This window comes from Nannobrachium achirus (assembly GCF_963921795.1).
Source record: "Nannobrachium achirus genome assembly, chromosome: 2".
Taxonomy (NCBI): domain Eukaryota; kingdom Metazoa; phylum Chordata; class Actinopteri; order Myctophiformes; family Myctophidae; genus Nannobrachium; species Nannobrachium achirus.
Genome location: NC_137811.1, coordinates 50,452,019 through 50,466,418, shown reverse-complemented (window position 1 = coordinate 50,466,418; position 14,400 = coordinate 50,452,019). Strand labels below are relative to the sequence as shown.

General features: G+C 41.9%; 1 protein-coding gene across 1 annotated transcript in view; it reads right to left on the bottom strand.

Annotated features, from left to right (window-relative positions):
- tgfbr2b (transforming growth factor beta receptor 2b) overlaps nucleotides 1-14,400 on the bottom strand; it is a 39,690-nt gene that overhangs the window by 5,540 nt on the left and 19,750 nt on the right. The window contains exons 4-8 of the mRNA XM_080744763.1: nucleotides 12,132-12,427; nucleotides 11,461-11,709; nucleotides 11,052-11,165; nucleotides 10,674-10,811; nucleotides 7,810-7,951 (exon numbers count right to left, since the gene is read on the bottom strand). Of these exons, the coding sequence (XP_080600889.1) occupies nucleotides 7,810-7,951; nucleotides 10,674-10,811; nucleotides 11,052-11,165; nucleotides 11,461-11,709; nucleotides 12,132-12,427 (939 nt within the window). The remainder of the gene's footprint in view (nucleotides 1-7,809; nucleotides 7,952-10,673; nucleotides 10,812-11,051; nucleotides 11,166-11,460; nucleotides 11,710-12,131; nucleotides 12,428-14,400) is intronic.

The following is a 14,400-nucleotide window of genomic DNA, read 5'->3' as shown; positions in this document are numbered from 1 at the left end:
AGGAGAAAATGCTGCTTGATTTATTTTCTTTTTTCTTTTGTCGTTTAAATGAGGATTATTTTAAGGAGCTCTAAGGGGGATTCAAGTTATATATTACACAGTAAAATCCTCAGTGTTAATGTAACTCTGAGAGATACAAAATGCCAGAAAACATAATCTTAAAAAAAGAATACTTGGTGGTTGAGCCAGTTAGTGCACTGGCCATATTATGCTCTTTCTGAGTTGCGAGGACCCAAAGTTTGAATCCACCTTTCGTCTGGTGATGGGTTTATTTCATTTAGCTTGATATGAACTGAAGAACAGTGTAAAATCCCTGCCCATTCATTACAATAGGCTGCTGGAGTGGCACTTGAAGCAAATCATACACAGGTGTTGCAAATACTGATAAATAAAGATTGAAACGACAGCGTGCGCTGTGTGTGCCTGCGTGCATGCGTTGTGTGCGGTCGCGCTTTGTGTGCATTCGTGCATTGTGCCTCTCTGTCATGTGTGTGTGTGTGGTGGGGGGTGCATGTCATGCCAGCCAGTCTTAAAACAAAACAAATCACAGTCCAAGGAGGAATAGATGGATAATATGTTTATAATTCACTCTCTGACTTACAAATGACTTTCTGTTTCTGAGGATTAGTCATTGGGTTGCGTTCTTATTCACATCATGACAATCTGGATTTACTGCAATGCACTTTCTCAGGAGAGCTCTTTCACAATCAGAAATACCCAACCCTCCACAGGGAGAGTTCTGGGCTGAATTCCTGTGGCTGCGTTTGTGGCTAACACATTATTGTGCTGTTACAGCAAGCTTAACTTTAGCGTGAGCAGTGGTGTTGTTAGGGAGGGAACTGTGGCCCAGGCAGGTGGATCAGCAACATGCAACCAGGCAGGGGCGTCACAAGGGGGGGAAAGTGGGACTGAGTTACTAGGGCCCAAGGTGGAGGAGCCTTCATTATTTTATACTTTAGCTATTGAAAAATAGCAGATATACAAGCTCACAGCGCGGCACCGAGTGGGCAGCGATGGCACGTAGATCTGCTATTTTTTGAAAAGTCGTGAAAATGTGTGCAAATCTTTGAATATATGTATTTTTTTAAGCGAACATTTGTAACTCAGATTTTTCTTCTGGGGGGTCCCTGGAACTAAATATTAAACATTTTGGGGGTCCTTAACATGAAAATGTTTGAGCACCAATGACATAGAAAGGATTAGAAGGATTTGAAATATTCAAAGACTTGCACAAATGTTCGCGATTCTTCAATAATTGCAGATCTACAAGCTTGCAACGCGACACTCGGTGCCGTGCTGTGAGCTTGTATATCTGCTATTTTTCAATAGTCAAAGCACAAAATAAGGCGTAATAATGCGTTCCCAGTCTTAACTCATATAGTGCCAATCCCGAGAAGACTCGTGAAAAATACTCGAGTATCACATGGTGCCAATCCCGAGAATACTCGTGAAAAGTAATATATTACTGTAACGGCGGATACATTACCGAGAACAATGGCCGGAGGTCCGGAGACGAAATCCGTCGCTGATTTCGCATCATCACGGCTCCACGAGCACAAAATAGTCCCATCCATAACATTGAGGTGGACGGGGGATCTCATCTTTAATGTCCATTATCTCAAAACTACACTTTAGAAGCTAGGATGGAGGCAGATGCTCGCTTATGTTACACATGTATAAAAGCTCCCGGTCCGCCATTACACAACTCCACGTGGACAACGATCGGTTCTGGCGCAGGACGCGATGACGTCAGACCGGAAGTGTTTGCGCTGTGGACTTCTGGCCTTCAAAATAAGATAACGGGGGTGATGCCAACCTGAGACTGGCATCGTGGACTTTATAATCCGTTAATTTCATGGGCACTAAATGAGTTAATGGGTTAAACCCACTCCCCCTATGAAGAACATTCATGGGGGACCCGCAGTGAATCCCAGAATGTGGTGTGACACCCCTGCAACCAGGAATCTAACCTGTCCACAACTAAGTGCTGGTGTCCAGTGAGTTAGTTCAGCCATTCCCAAACTGTGGGCCGTGGCCCACTGCTGGGCCGTGAGGATATCGCAAGTGGATCCCCAAATACTGGTAATTGGAAAAACACAAAGATTTTAACATAACATTATAAATATCTCAAATAGATAATGTAAAAAATAAATTCAAGGTGTTTTTCTTTAACACCTGGGGGGGATCATTGTGATAATGATAAATAGGAATCTACTGTATACTATGCTACTCGATCCAAGTCGGAACACAATCAATTGATCATTGAAATAAACATGCTCTGAAAATGCACATGGCCCACCCATCTGACCAAGTGGTCAGATGCCGCGTTAAGTAACTGATGGGCAGACCGCGAGAAAGTGGGCCCTGACGAATCCAGAAAAGGTTGGTTAGTTTAAATGTGTCACGTCTTTCTGTTGAAAGTCTCACTGCTGTTCAGAACTCGGCTATGTCTGACTGGCACATTCACACCACGGTTAGCTTTCAAAGCAAAATGCAACAAAACAACAGCCATGAGGAATATTTTCATTTTATGTTTCCGGGGCCCTTGGCACCTGCACAACATGTTTGTCCTGAAACACCCGGAGCTAATTCTGGATACTGTGTGTACGTATATCACATACTCAAAGAGAGAGCGAGACAGACACACACACACACACACACGCGCGCGCGCGCATGCACACGCGCACACACCCACACCCACACCCACACCCACCCAGTTCCAGGAATGTGACTATTGTAAATTAAAAGATACATTTATTCAAAAACATGAAGAATGGATGAACTATTTCAATATACAAATCATTATGCCTAAAGAAGCTATTTCTAGCACACTTGATCTGCCAGTGAATGGGAAACCTAATCCAGGCTGAACAGACTTGTGGCTTGTAGTACAGTATGTGGTTTGTGTTACGAAACTAGTTGCAGTTTTTCTTATATGAATAAAAAAGGTCTGGTACCACAGTTAAACATGGATGATGGATGGATGGATGGAGGGATGAGGTAAGGGTCCCTCTAACACAATTTATAACTGTCCACAACGATGACACCAGAGCATTATTTCTACCCACTGTTCCTCCCCTGTTGACAGGGTGGAGTGGAGCAACTGAGGACGTCAAAAGTATAGGGTGGTCTACCTTTCTTTTTGTCATTCCCTCACCAACACACGCACGCACACACGCACACACACACACAGGAATGTGACTGTCTGGTTCTAAATGTCTCAGGCTGCCTCGATAAGCCCATTACAAACTGAGGAGGGAAAAGGGTCATCCTCTTTACTCTGATGTATCACGTTTAACATACTGTACTATACCAATGATACACGCACGTGCACGCACACACACACACACACGCGCGCACGCATGCACGCACGCACGCGCACACACACACACACACATTTCCAACCAAAACCTCAATCACCAAACTTAACCCTAATCTGAACCGTAACCTTGACCTCACAATCCCTAACTGCAAAATCCTGTTTTCAGCTCCACTCCACTAGTATGTGATATGCGTAGGTGTGTGTGTGTGTGTGTGTGTGTGTGTGTGTGTGTGTGTGTGTGTAGTGTGCGTGTGTGTGTGTGTGTAGTGTGCATGTGTGTGCGTGTGTGTGTGTGTGCGTGTGTGTGTGTGTGTGTGTGTGTGTGTGTGTGTGTGTGTGTGTGTGTGTGTGTGTGTGTGTGTGTGTGAAACTCCTCAGACACACACAGAGCACTGAGAGTGTGCATGTGTTCATTATTCTGTTCATCTATCAATGCTTCGGTTTGAGTTTACACAACCCTGCAAGGCCCATCGTTGCTTTTTGGCAACATTTTTTAAATCATTTTTTAAAAAATGTTATAATTAGTTTTCCTGTTCTTTTTTCACATTAACATCACCATTAAATCCTATTGTTTAGTATTACAATGCCATTGGCCACGATATTTGCATATAAATACCCCCCACAGAGAGTGACATTCACACCTCCCAGAGAAGTTGAAATTCCAGTGTCTGGACGAACAACATCTCACCCTAACCCTAACCCTAACCCTAACCCTATTATTGTGAAAAATATTCCCAAAATGCAAATTAGAGCATGATTTATGATTCATGATTTATGGCTATAAAAACTTACAAAAACATTATTAATTTTTTAACATTACATTTTCCTGTGATTAGGACTCCTACAACACCACCTGATTTAGTAGAAATTAATTCAGGTCTTGCAGGGTTAAGACCCCGATGCAAAACGTACAGCTACTGTGATTGGTCAAACATTCTGCATCGTTTCCGCATTCATTCAGCCCAGCTTCAGGTTCATTCTGTCAGCAGTGAAGCGAGTGAAAAGCAGAGTAGTTTGGAAGAGACCCGAGCCAACTTCCTGGAAGTATACAAACATATCTGAAATGTCTCTCTTTCTGGTGACCATTCATAAACACAACGTATCGCTTGAAAGGGCAAAACCTCCATACCTCCCGTCACAAACTCCCCACACCGCGTTGCGGTCACGATATCCAGTTATGAATGTAACCATTGCTTCCTGCTGGCTAGTTTACACACTGCTTGAGCGAGGCTCCGCTCGTATGATGTCGGGGTGCCCTAACTGCCCTCCTGAACTCCAACAAAATGTAGCCTGTTCTGGTGTAAAGTATGCATTCGGCTTTACGGGTACTATTGGTTCCGTTTGTACACTATCAAGCGTTAAATGAACACCCTGGATTTCACCGTATACAGTACTATCCACACTAGCGTACTGTTTCTCTGACTTTCTGCCCAAAGAAGGGCAAAAGCAGATTTCAGATGGTCTCTCTCACAGATCAGACATTCCGTAGATTCCTCCGGTGGACCTCGGAGCTGAGGCTGAGGTGCTGTCAGAGACACATGGACCATCACCCTCACTGTTTCAACACAAACAAACCTCCCACCAGGGGGCGTCACAAGGGGGGGAAAGTGGGACTGAGTTACTAGGGCCTAAGGTGGAGGGGCCTTAATTATTTTATACTTTTAGCTATTGAAAAATAGCAGATATGCAAGCTCACAGCGCGGCTGCGAGATTGTAGATCTGCTATTTTTGAAAAGTTGTGAAAATGTGTGTAAATCTTTGAATATATGTATTTTTTAAGTGAACATTTGTAACTCAAATTTTACTTCTGGGGAGTCCCTGGAACTAAATATTTTGAGATGGGGGTCCGTGGCCAAATAAATATCATTTTGGGGGTCCTTCACATGAAAAAGTTTGAGCACCACTGACATAGAAACATAGTTATTTTTCAAAAAAACGTAGAAGGATTTGAAATATTCAAGATTTTTCCAAAAATAGTAGATCTACAAGTGATCACCGAGTGCCGCGCTGTGAGCTTGTAAATCTGCTATTTTTGTTAAACCCCCTCCTCCTATGAAGAACAATCATGGGGGGCCCGCAGTGAATTCTTGTACTCAGGGCCCAGAATTTGGTGCGACACCCCTGCCTCCTACTCAACAGGAAACAGTAGTTCAAGAAAGTGGATCATCATACCCCACCCCACATGCACACACACACACACACACACACACACACACACACACACACACACACACACACACACACACACACACACACACACACACACACACACACACACACACACACACACACACGCAAACAGTCATGCGTTCTCTCTCTGTCTCGTTCACTTGCACCCCCACGCACACACATACAAACACGCACACGTAAACATACAAAAATGAACACTGGGAAATTCCAGGAATACAAGATACCAGAGTTGAGGATGCATGATGAGGTAAATGTTTACAGTACAAGTACTGGGAGCAAATTAACTTTTTTTATTATGTTGTTTACTGAAACCCACCTCAGAATGTCCTGACTGTGTTATTTATTATTAATTGTATTTAGTGTTTTCTGACAGACGCCGGCCCCAGCCCATAGTAGTACAGTATGTACAGTGACCAATAATAAATCATGAAGCTAGGAGCCACTTATTATCAAAACCAAAGGAAATGGCTACTGACGTCAAACACTTTCACAAGCAAGCGAATCTCTGAATACTGTTCTAAAATTAACCCACTGATCTATAGTGGTGGTGGTTGTATGTGCTGTGTGCATCATTCAGTCTCACGCTATACTGTTCTGTCTCACCACACTCTGATCCAATCAAACTAAAGTAACTAAGTACATTTACTTAAGTACTGTACTTAAGTACAATTTTGAGGTATTTGTACTTTACTTGAGTATTTCCCATTTCTTTTACTTTTACTTCTACTCCACTTCATCTCGGATCAAAATATTGTACTTTTACTCCACTACAATTATTTGAACATTTTAGTTACTAGTTACTTTGCAGATATAAACGATTATTTTATAAAACATACATTAATCCACTTTTATACCTTATTTTATACCTAGGCTATTTGAAAATAGCCAATCTACAAGCTCACAACGTGTCGATGCGACGCGTTGTGAGCTTGTAGATCTGCTATTTTCAAACATTTTTGTACTTTTACTTTAAGTACTTTTTGATGGCAATACTTTCATACTTTTACTCAAGTACATTTTGAATTACAGACTTTCACTCGTAACAGAGTATGTCTATATTGCCATATTGATACTTTTACCTAAGTATAAAATGTGAGTACTTTTTCCACCACTGATCACATGACAAAACCATGACTTGATCCTACGGTATGTGAATGTGAACACCCCAGTGATGGCAGCCATCACATCACTTTCATCGGACATGAGCTCACTGAGTTGCTTCATTAGTTAAACCCTGTAGGAATCACCATTTACCAGAGGCCAGTTGTTCCCAAAAGGATCCCAGATGATTAACTTCATTTACAACATTGTTTTTTCACTCAACAGTAAACAAACCAACATAAAGTTTAAGCGTATATAGAGGGTGTCTGCACATTTCTAAAGTGACAATTTAAGGACGTTTAAATACCTTTAAAATGTCAAATTAAACTCGGACAAATTGTAAAATATTAGAGTTAGAAATTGTGAAAATAGCTGATGTGTTGCGAGGCGTTGTGAGCATGTAGATCTGCTATTTTCACAATAGAACCGTGTTATAGAAAATGTATTGCCCCAACTCTTAGTGCTCGTCAGGAGTGGGGGGTCCCCAGTTAAAATATGATTATTTGGGGGGTCGCGGCCTGAAAAGGTTGAGAACCACTGATTTACACCAGGGCTCCACTGCAGCCATCGGGCGCCATGCCGACGTCAACGCAGGGAACGTTCCCTTTTTAATCATGTGTGTGTGTCTGTGTCTGTGTGCGTGTGTGTGTGTGTGTGTGTGTGACTGTGTTTGTGTGCGTGTGTGTGCGCGTGTGCGTGTGTGTGTGTGTGCAGGATGGGTATATGTGAAAGACAGAGAGAAACCTAGGAAAATAAATAATGATCGATCGCAAATGTCTTCACAGGTAATTTCCTGAAGCACAACTGTGTGTTGGAGTGTCCTGCAGGTGATTTCCAAAGAAGCATGACTCATGGGTTGTGTGTGTGTGTGTGTGCATGTGTATTGTATTTGTGTGTACTGATAAAATATAATGCAGTGTGGTTCTCAGCGTGGGTCTGGGGTTCTTCAGGGGTCCTTGAGGAGTTATTGGTCCCAAGTGAATATAACACTTCTGCCCTACAAAGCAGTAACTACATTTTTAGACACACCAATTTTTTTCGTAGTTGCTGCACTTTGGCTTTGTAGGACCGGGCGCCAATACAGTGTTCTGTATATTGGGGTCCGGAGATGGGGGTCCGTGGCCTAAGGGATAACAAACTGGGGGTCCTACAAATGAAAGAGGTTGAGAATCACTAGTATAATGCATTGTACTGACCTCCAATAGCTTCACACCTGGAGGTCATCTCCCACAGCACCAGGGCCATGCTGTAAACATCAGTCTGTTTGAATGACTCCGTGTTCTCCAGGTTCAGCCTGGACTCCAGCACCTCTGGAGCCATGTACCGCGCCGTGCCCACCTGGACCAGAGGATCATTATTGTCACTGTCGGGCAGAAACCTTGTATCTCCAAGTTTCAAATGTGAACGTACCCCAAGCCCTGCTTCACCATACAAGACTGTCGCACAAAACTAGTGAAAATAGCAGATCTACCAGCACACAGCACCTCGCATCGCGAGGCGTTGTGTGCTTGTCGATCGGCTATTTTCATTATTTTAAATCATTTTTAAAATGATAAATACAAAACGAACAGTTCTAGACATACAAGGTTTCCATCCGACAACGACGATATACACATCAGTTAACCAAACTACCGTAATCCAATTGATTCATTGATTATATATATTTTTTGTGAAAATCAGAACTTTTATAAAAGAATCGACTAATAATCAATCTTGTAGGCTGCAACTGTAATACCAATAATGAAAGTAGCTATTTTACTTAATAACGAACACAATTTGTAAAATGATACACTGCTATAGGCTACTGCTCACACCGCACATAATTGTACTATATTTGGTACACTAACGTGGTCTGGTGGACACAATGAATAAGACATGTAGTAGTTGGAGTGTGTGATAAGTTGACATGTTGCTGACATGTTGCTGCACAAGCTGCCCCCCCTAGGGCAAATGTGAAACTACGCCTATGATTCTACACAGTAAAATTCTGTGTATTCATTCTAACCTTTGAGAGTGTAAAAATGGAACGTACCCGACCTGTAAAGTTAAATTAACCCAAGTTTTTACATCGTGTTGCCAATGCTTGCTTATTATAGGCAATGTTTGCTTGTTTTTCCGAACCCCCCCCCCCCCACACACTGTACAGTGTACAGGCTTTTCTTGCAAACACTTGCAAACACTTGCACACACTCCCACCCACCCAAATACAGTTACACCACTGAAACACCGAAACACTTTCACATGCTGTGGAAACATCTGAAGACGATTCACCCTTTCAAATACTGTACGTGACGTGTTGTTACTTCATATCCCGCTGTCTGATATTTGAGTTATAGGGTTCGTGCATTAATGAGCCACTAAGCTCAGTCAGTCACAGTAAACATGTCACTCTCCTCTGACTCACCTCCTGTTTTTCGAGGCATTAGATAAGCAGTTGGAAGGAATACAGGCCACACCAGAAACACGGCCCTTCCAAGTTTCAAGATTCATTTTTACATTTCGCTGCTGTCAGGCAGAAACCTCGTATCTCCATTCTCCATATTTCAACTTTTTAAACTTTTGTGTTGTGTTTTTGGTAAATGAATGCCCCACTTTGTCATTCAAGAGTGTTCAAAATTAGATGTATAAAATTATCTAATCAATAAAATAGACAAGCTCACACGTTGTGAGCTCGTAGACTGTCTATTTTCTCTGGTTTCGACCTGACAGCAAAAACTTGTGTAGCACCCTCTAGCTATCAGCTAATTTAACAATGAGAGTGTAAACATTGAGCCGTGATGGTGTACAGTACTAGCCTGGGGCCAGCCTAGAAACTAATGCATCTAGCTAACTAACTGCAATATCTATTCCCCTCCTTGTTTTAACATGGCTGGGATGTCTAGCTCAGCTAGGCTAGTACAGTACATACAATATATAAACAGAGTACCCATGTAGGTGTATCTGGCGTGATAATCATTGTGTGCATGTCTAGAGTAGAGGTGCTAAATACTATTTGCCATGTGCACAAAGGTCTGTATGTACAGTAGCTTATGCATGTGTGTTTGTACAGTATGCATCTGTAGGTGTGTTTAAGTACAGTATGCATAATGTGGATGTATGTTTAATTACACTATGCATGCTGTAGATTAGTACAGAATGCATACTTTAGATGTGTCTATGCAAACGTGTGTCAAATTAGTCACGTATCACCTGTCGCTAAAGCATTTTCAGCCGGTGAGTAATAAATCATTAACAACACAGAACAAAGTTCTGAGAGAGAGAGCGGGATAGAGAAGGAAAGAAAGAGAGAGAGAGAGAGAGAGAGAGAGAGAGAGAGAGAGTCAGATAGAGAGAGAGAGAGAGAGAGAGAGAGACACGCAGACAGACAGAGCTGCCTAAAGGTCTTTGCATGTCACAACCGAGCCTTTTACTTCTCTCTTTAATCTTACACCGCACTCATCTGTCTGTCCAATGTCTTGTGTCAGCGTTCTACTGTACTGTATGTCTGTGGCATCACAACACAGAAACACAACACACAACACAGAGAACTACATGAAAGAAGAAAAAACAAACAAGGCCAGCTCATATATCCCCCAAACCAAACTAAAGCCTTAAACTGGCTAAACATGCAGAGCTTAGATGACAGAGAGAAAGAAAGCTTCCATAACACGGAATTAAAGATAATAGGCTTTCTTTGAGCTCCAAAACCTAGTTTGTAGAAGAAAATTGAAAGGGCACAGTCACCCATTCTTTTACGACTGCCAGCCAAGATGTTTACATGGAATGGTTCCAGCAGAAACATACGGTACTATACCTGTATAACAAACACTATGAACACCCATGATAATAAATTATTTACACAGTAAATACTTGTATATTTATGTAACGACCCCTATATAAACTGTTGTACAGTTTATATAGTGTTATATACTGTTGTACTTTTATACAATTTTACTGAAAGAGTTTCACGTAACCACTTAAACCCTATACTTAGTAGACAGGATTCGAGCCCAGAATAGGGAGGATTTGTGTGGTCAGAGTAGCATCCTTTATGACTCAGAGATACAGTAATAGCTCTCACCTGGCCACTGTTAGCTAGATCATCAACAGACAGAGAGTTGTCCAGACGCAGACCCAGGCCAAAGTCACACAGGCAGCAGGTCAGGTCATTTTTCACCAGGATGTTGGAGCTCTTGATGTCCCGATGGATGATGGGCACCTTGGGGGAATGATGACGTACTGATGAAGTATTGATAAATACTTCAAAAATAAATGCACCTATATATGTATCAACATGGATAGCAAGAATAGTATCATGCATCAAAATAAAGCCACCTGGAAATATTTTAATGAATAATATGGGCCTCTGATTGTCTGTTGATGACATATAATATTCAAGTCACTGACAACATGTGTTCTTAGTCTAACATGACCTATGGTCCTATGGTCTCAGCTGTACCTTAGGACGTCCAGAGAGAAGATGGTCGCTATGGAGGTGAGCCACACCTTTGGCCAGAGAGCTGGCCAGCAACCACAGGTCCTCCCAGCTGAGCACATGGTGTGTCAGGTACTCCTGCAGGTGAGAGGTTCCAGGAAAGTCAGTGTGGCAAAAGACAGAGAATAGATTCTCTATTTCAAAAGAAGAATCAATTATCACTCTTCATGTACCAGCAGTGAAAGTGAAAACTGATCCGGGGTGAACAGACGCTTGGCTTGTATTATGTGGTTTGTGTTACAAAACCGAAGCTTTGTAACACAACAGTTTTTCTTTTTATGTGTATATAAAAAAGGTCTTGTTCCACCGTTCCCCTGGGGTGGAAGAAAGCAAGTAGGTAGGTAGAATCGATCGATTGATTTTCTATTCTCACCTGTAGATTTCCTATGGGGTGGAAGGCGGTGATCAGCCAGTACTGTTTCTCCAGCTTCCTCTCCTCGGCTGTCAGGAAGTGGAGAATGTTCTCGTGTTTGAGGTCCGTATCGGAGAAGATGTCCTTCTCGTTCTTCCAGGAGGCGTACTCCTCATAGGGGAAGATCTTGACAGCCACCGTTTCAAACTGGCCAGATGTGCTTTGCTTCAGCTTAGCCTTGTACACCTGGGCGAAGCGGCCTTTACCCACCTGGTCAAAGTCAATGGTTAAAAGTTGATTATTATACTGTACCATCCGCTTGACCAAAAAAATTAAATGCATATCTTCACTGTCAGGCAGAAACCTTGTATCTCTGAGTTTGTGCTTGCAGATCTGCTATTTTCACTAATTTAAAATTAATACAAAACAAACGGTTTCGGCCATACAAGGTTTCCACCCGACAACGACGACATGCTGGATCTCTGACAATGAATTTGACATCTATTAAGTTTCATAAAATCACATTATCATCATCTGTGTTTGTGCGACAATCTTAACTTATACTTCTTTGTGCTATTTTCAGCCGTAGACAGTCGTTATACAACAAAGTATAAACCAGGCCTTATTGGACCTCATGCAGTGATTCAGCAGCAGATCGGATCAGATAAACAAGCACAAAGCGACTCAAGCACCTGCAGGTCCAGCTCAATAGGCAGTGGCTCGGTGTTGTGGTTCAGGTTGTTGGCGTGCGTGGAGCTGCTGTCAGAGCCGTCGTCGTCCATCATGATGGCACAGGCGTCGCTGCAGTCCAGCCCGCCGGCCTTGACCTTGCGCTTCTTACCGCCGCTGTCCCACTCCTGGTTGAGCTCACGGCGCCGGTACACCCGGTACCAGTAGAACATGGCTGCTATCACCACGGCCAGCAGCAGGAGGGGCAGCAGGGTCACCAGGATGACGGAGACCACCGGGACCTCCTCAGCTTCCACAACTGGAAGCACAGAGAAAAGCAACGATGGTGGAGTGTTTTAAATTGAGTACACTGTATGACACTATGACAGACTGAAGGGAACAAATAGGTTAATTAGGTCAGTGTTTCTCAAACTTTCACATTTCGTGGTCTCCCCTTAACTCTGACAGACGGGTCGATTTGGTTCCATTTGTACACTGTCAGAGTTACAGACTTGTATGGGTCCATTAAGCCACCTTGAGAAGCAATGGATTAGGTGAAAGTACAGGTTTTAAAGTTAAATATTGAGCTAAAGGGCAGCAGCGTCATAAGTAAGCCACAACTATATAATTTTGGTACAAGCAGGATGTGAACTGTACAAACAGAGAAAAGGTGACTGCTCCTGGGACCTTAGTGACATTAACGCTGAACTCTATGAACTCTCAATCACAAAGGTCAGATTAATAATAGTGGACAACAACTGAAGCTATGAATAGGCTCTCAGAGTTGCGTAATAAAGAAAATAGGTGCCATGATTCAAATTGTTCTGTCTGAGATAACATAGCTCCTGTGTCGCTATATGTGGAAACTGCTGTTGCTAAGTGACTATTGCCAATCTTTTTTTTAAACAAAGCACTGCTTGCTAAACTTTAAACACGTTGCACCTTTCCATTGAAAGATATGAGAAAAACAAGACAGAGTTGGTAAAAGGAGGTGGGCATGTGGCCCACAGGACTGTGTTTTTTATGTTGCAGACAGCAATACATCCTATAAGTCCAGCTGAGGCGAATGCAACATTGATAATAGAAGGAGCTGATTTGAACAAAAACACACCAATACACAGTCAAATCCTCTGCATTCATTTAACCCTTGGAGTGAACAAATGTAACCAAATGGATCCATAAATAAGGGTCCATTATGTTACATTTGTACACTCCCGGAGTTACACATGGCTAAATAAACTAGTAAGACGCCTCAGGGCGACGTCTGGCCAGTGATGTTTATGGGACCAGTTACCCATATATGGAGATCCATGTACTATATATAGTAGATCGCTTTTATGCCCATACATGGAGATCCTTGTCTGTACCAGCCGCACAGATATGGGCTGTCTTCCTCCATATATGAGCATTCCCATATGAAGTCCTGTTAGATATGGGCTTAATATTGATGACATCAGGGATCACCATATATGGGCATAAAAGGGATTCTGTTAGAGTGGTTCCCATGACATCACAACATACAATATATTTTATGCCCATATGGAGATCCCTATCTGAACCAGCCACACAGATATGGGCCATGTCTTGGCCATTTGGCCAGTGATACTGTATATATCGATGACATCAGGGATCTTCATATATGGGCATAAAAGGGATTCTGGGGAATACCCATAGATGGATTTGTACATAGGTGATGTCACCTGTGATATAGTTTTGGATTTTTCCATTCGTTTTTATTTTTTATTAGTTTTGAGGTTTTGTTTTCAATTACAGTTTAGTTTTAATTCGTTTTTAAAGTGAGGTTGCTAGTTTCGTTTCGTTTTAATTTTTTGAAAATGCTTAGTTTTAGTTTAGTTTTTATTAGTTTTAGTGTTAGTCTTAGTCTTTTACGTAATATGGGGTATTTGTCAGGGGTGAGATTAAAAAAGCTCAGGAAAAAGTATTGTCTAATAAAGAAAATAAACAAAACATCATATTGTTGAGAGTGGCAGGAATGTTGAGACATACAACTTCTCTCTTTGACCTCACCAACTGGTGTTTTTTATTTTTTATTTCCACAAAAGACAAAAGACGAAAACTAAGGAGATTTTCTCTATAATTTTAGTTTAATTTAGTTAGTTTTGTAAACAAACAATACCATTTTAGTTTTAGTTTTTTTAAAAAGCGTAGTTTTTATTTTTATTTCAGTTAACTAAAATGTTTTTCCATTCTAGTTTCCGTTTTTTAGTTAGTTTTCGTTTACTATAATAACCTTGCTGTGATGTCACAGTAATGTGTCAAGGGAACCAACCA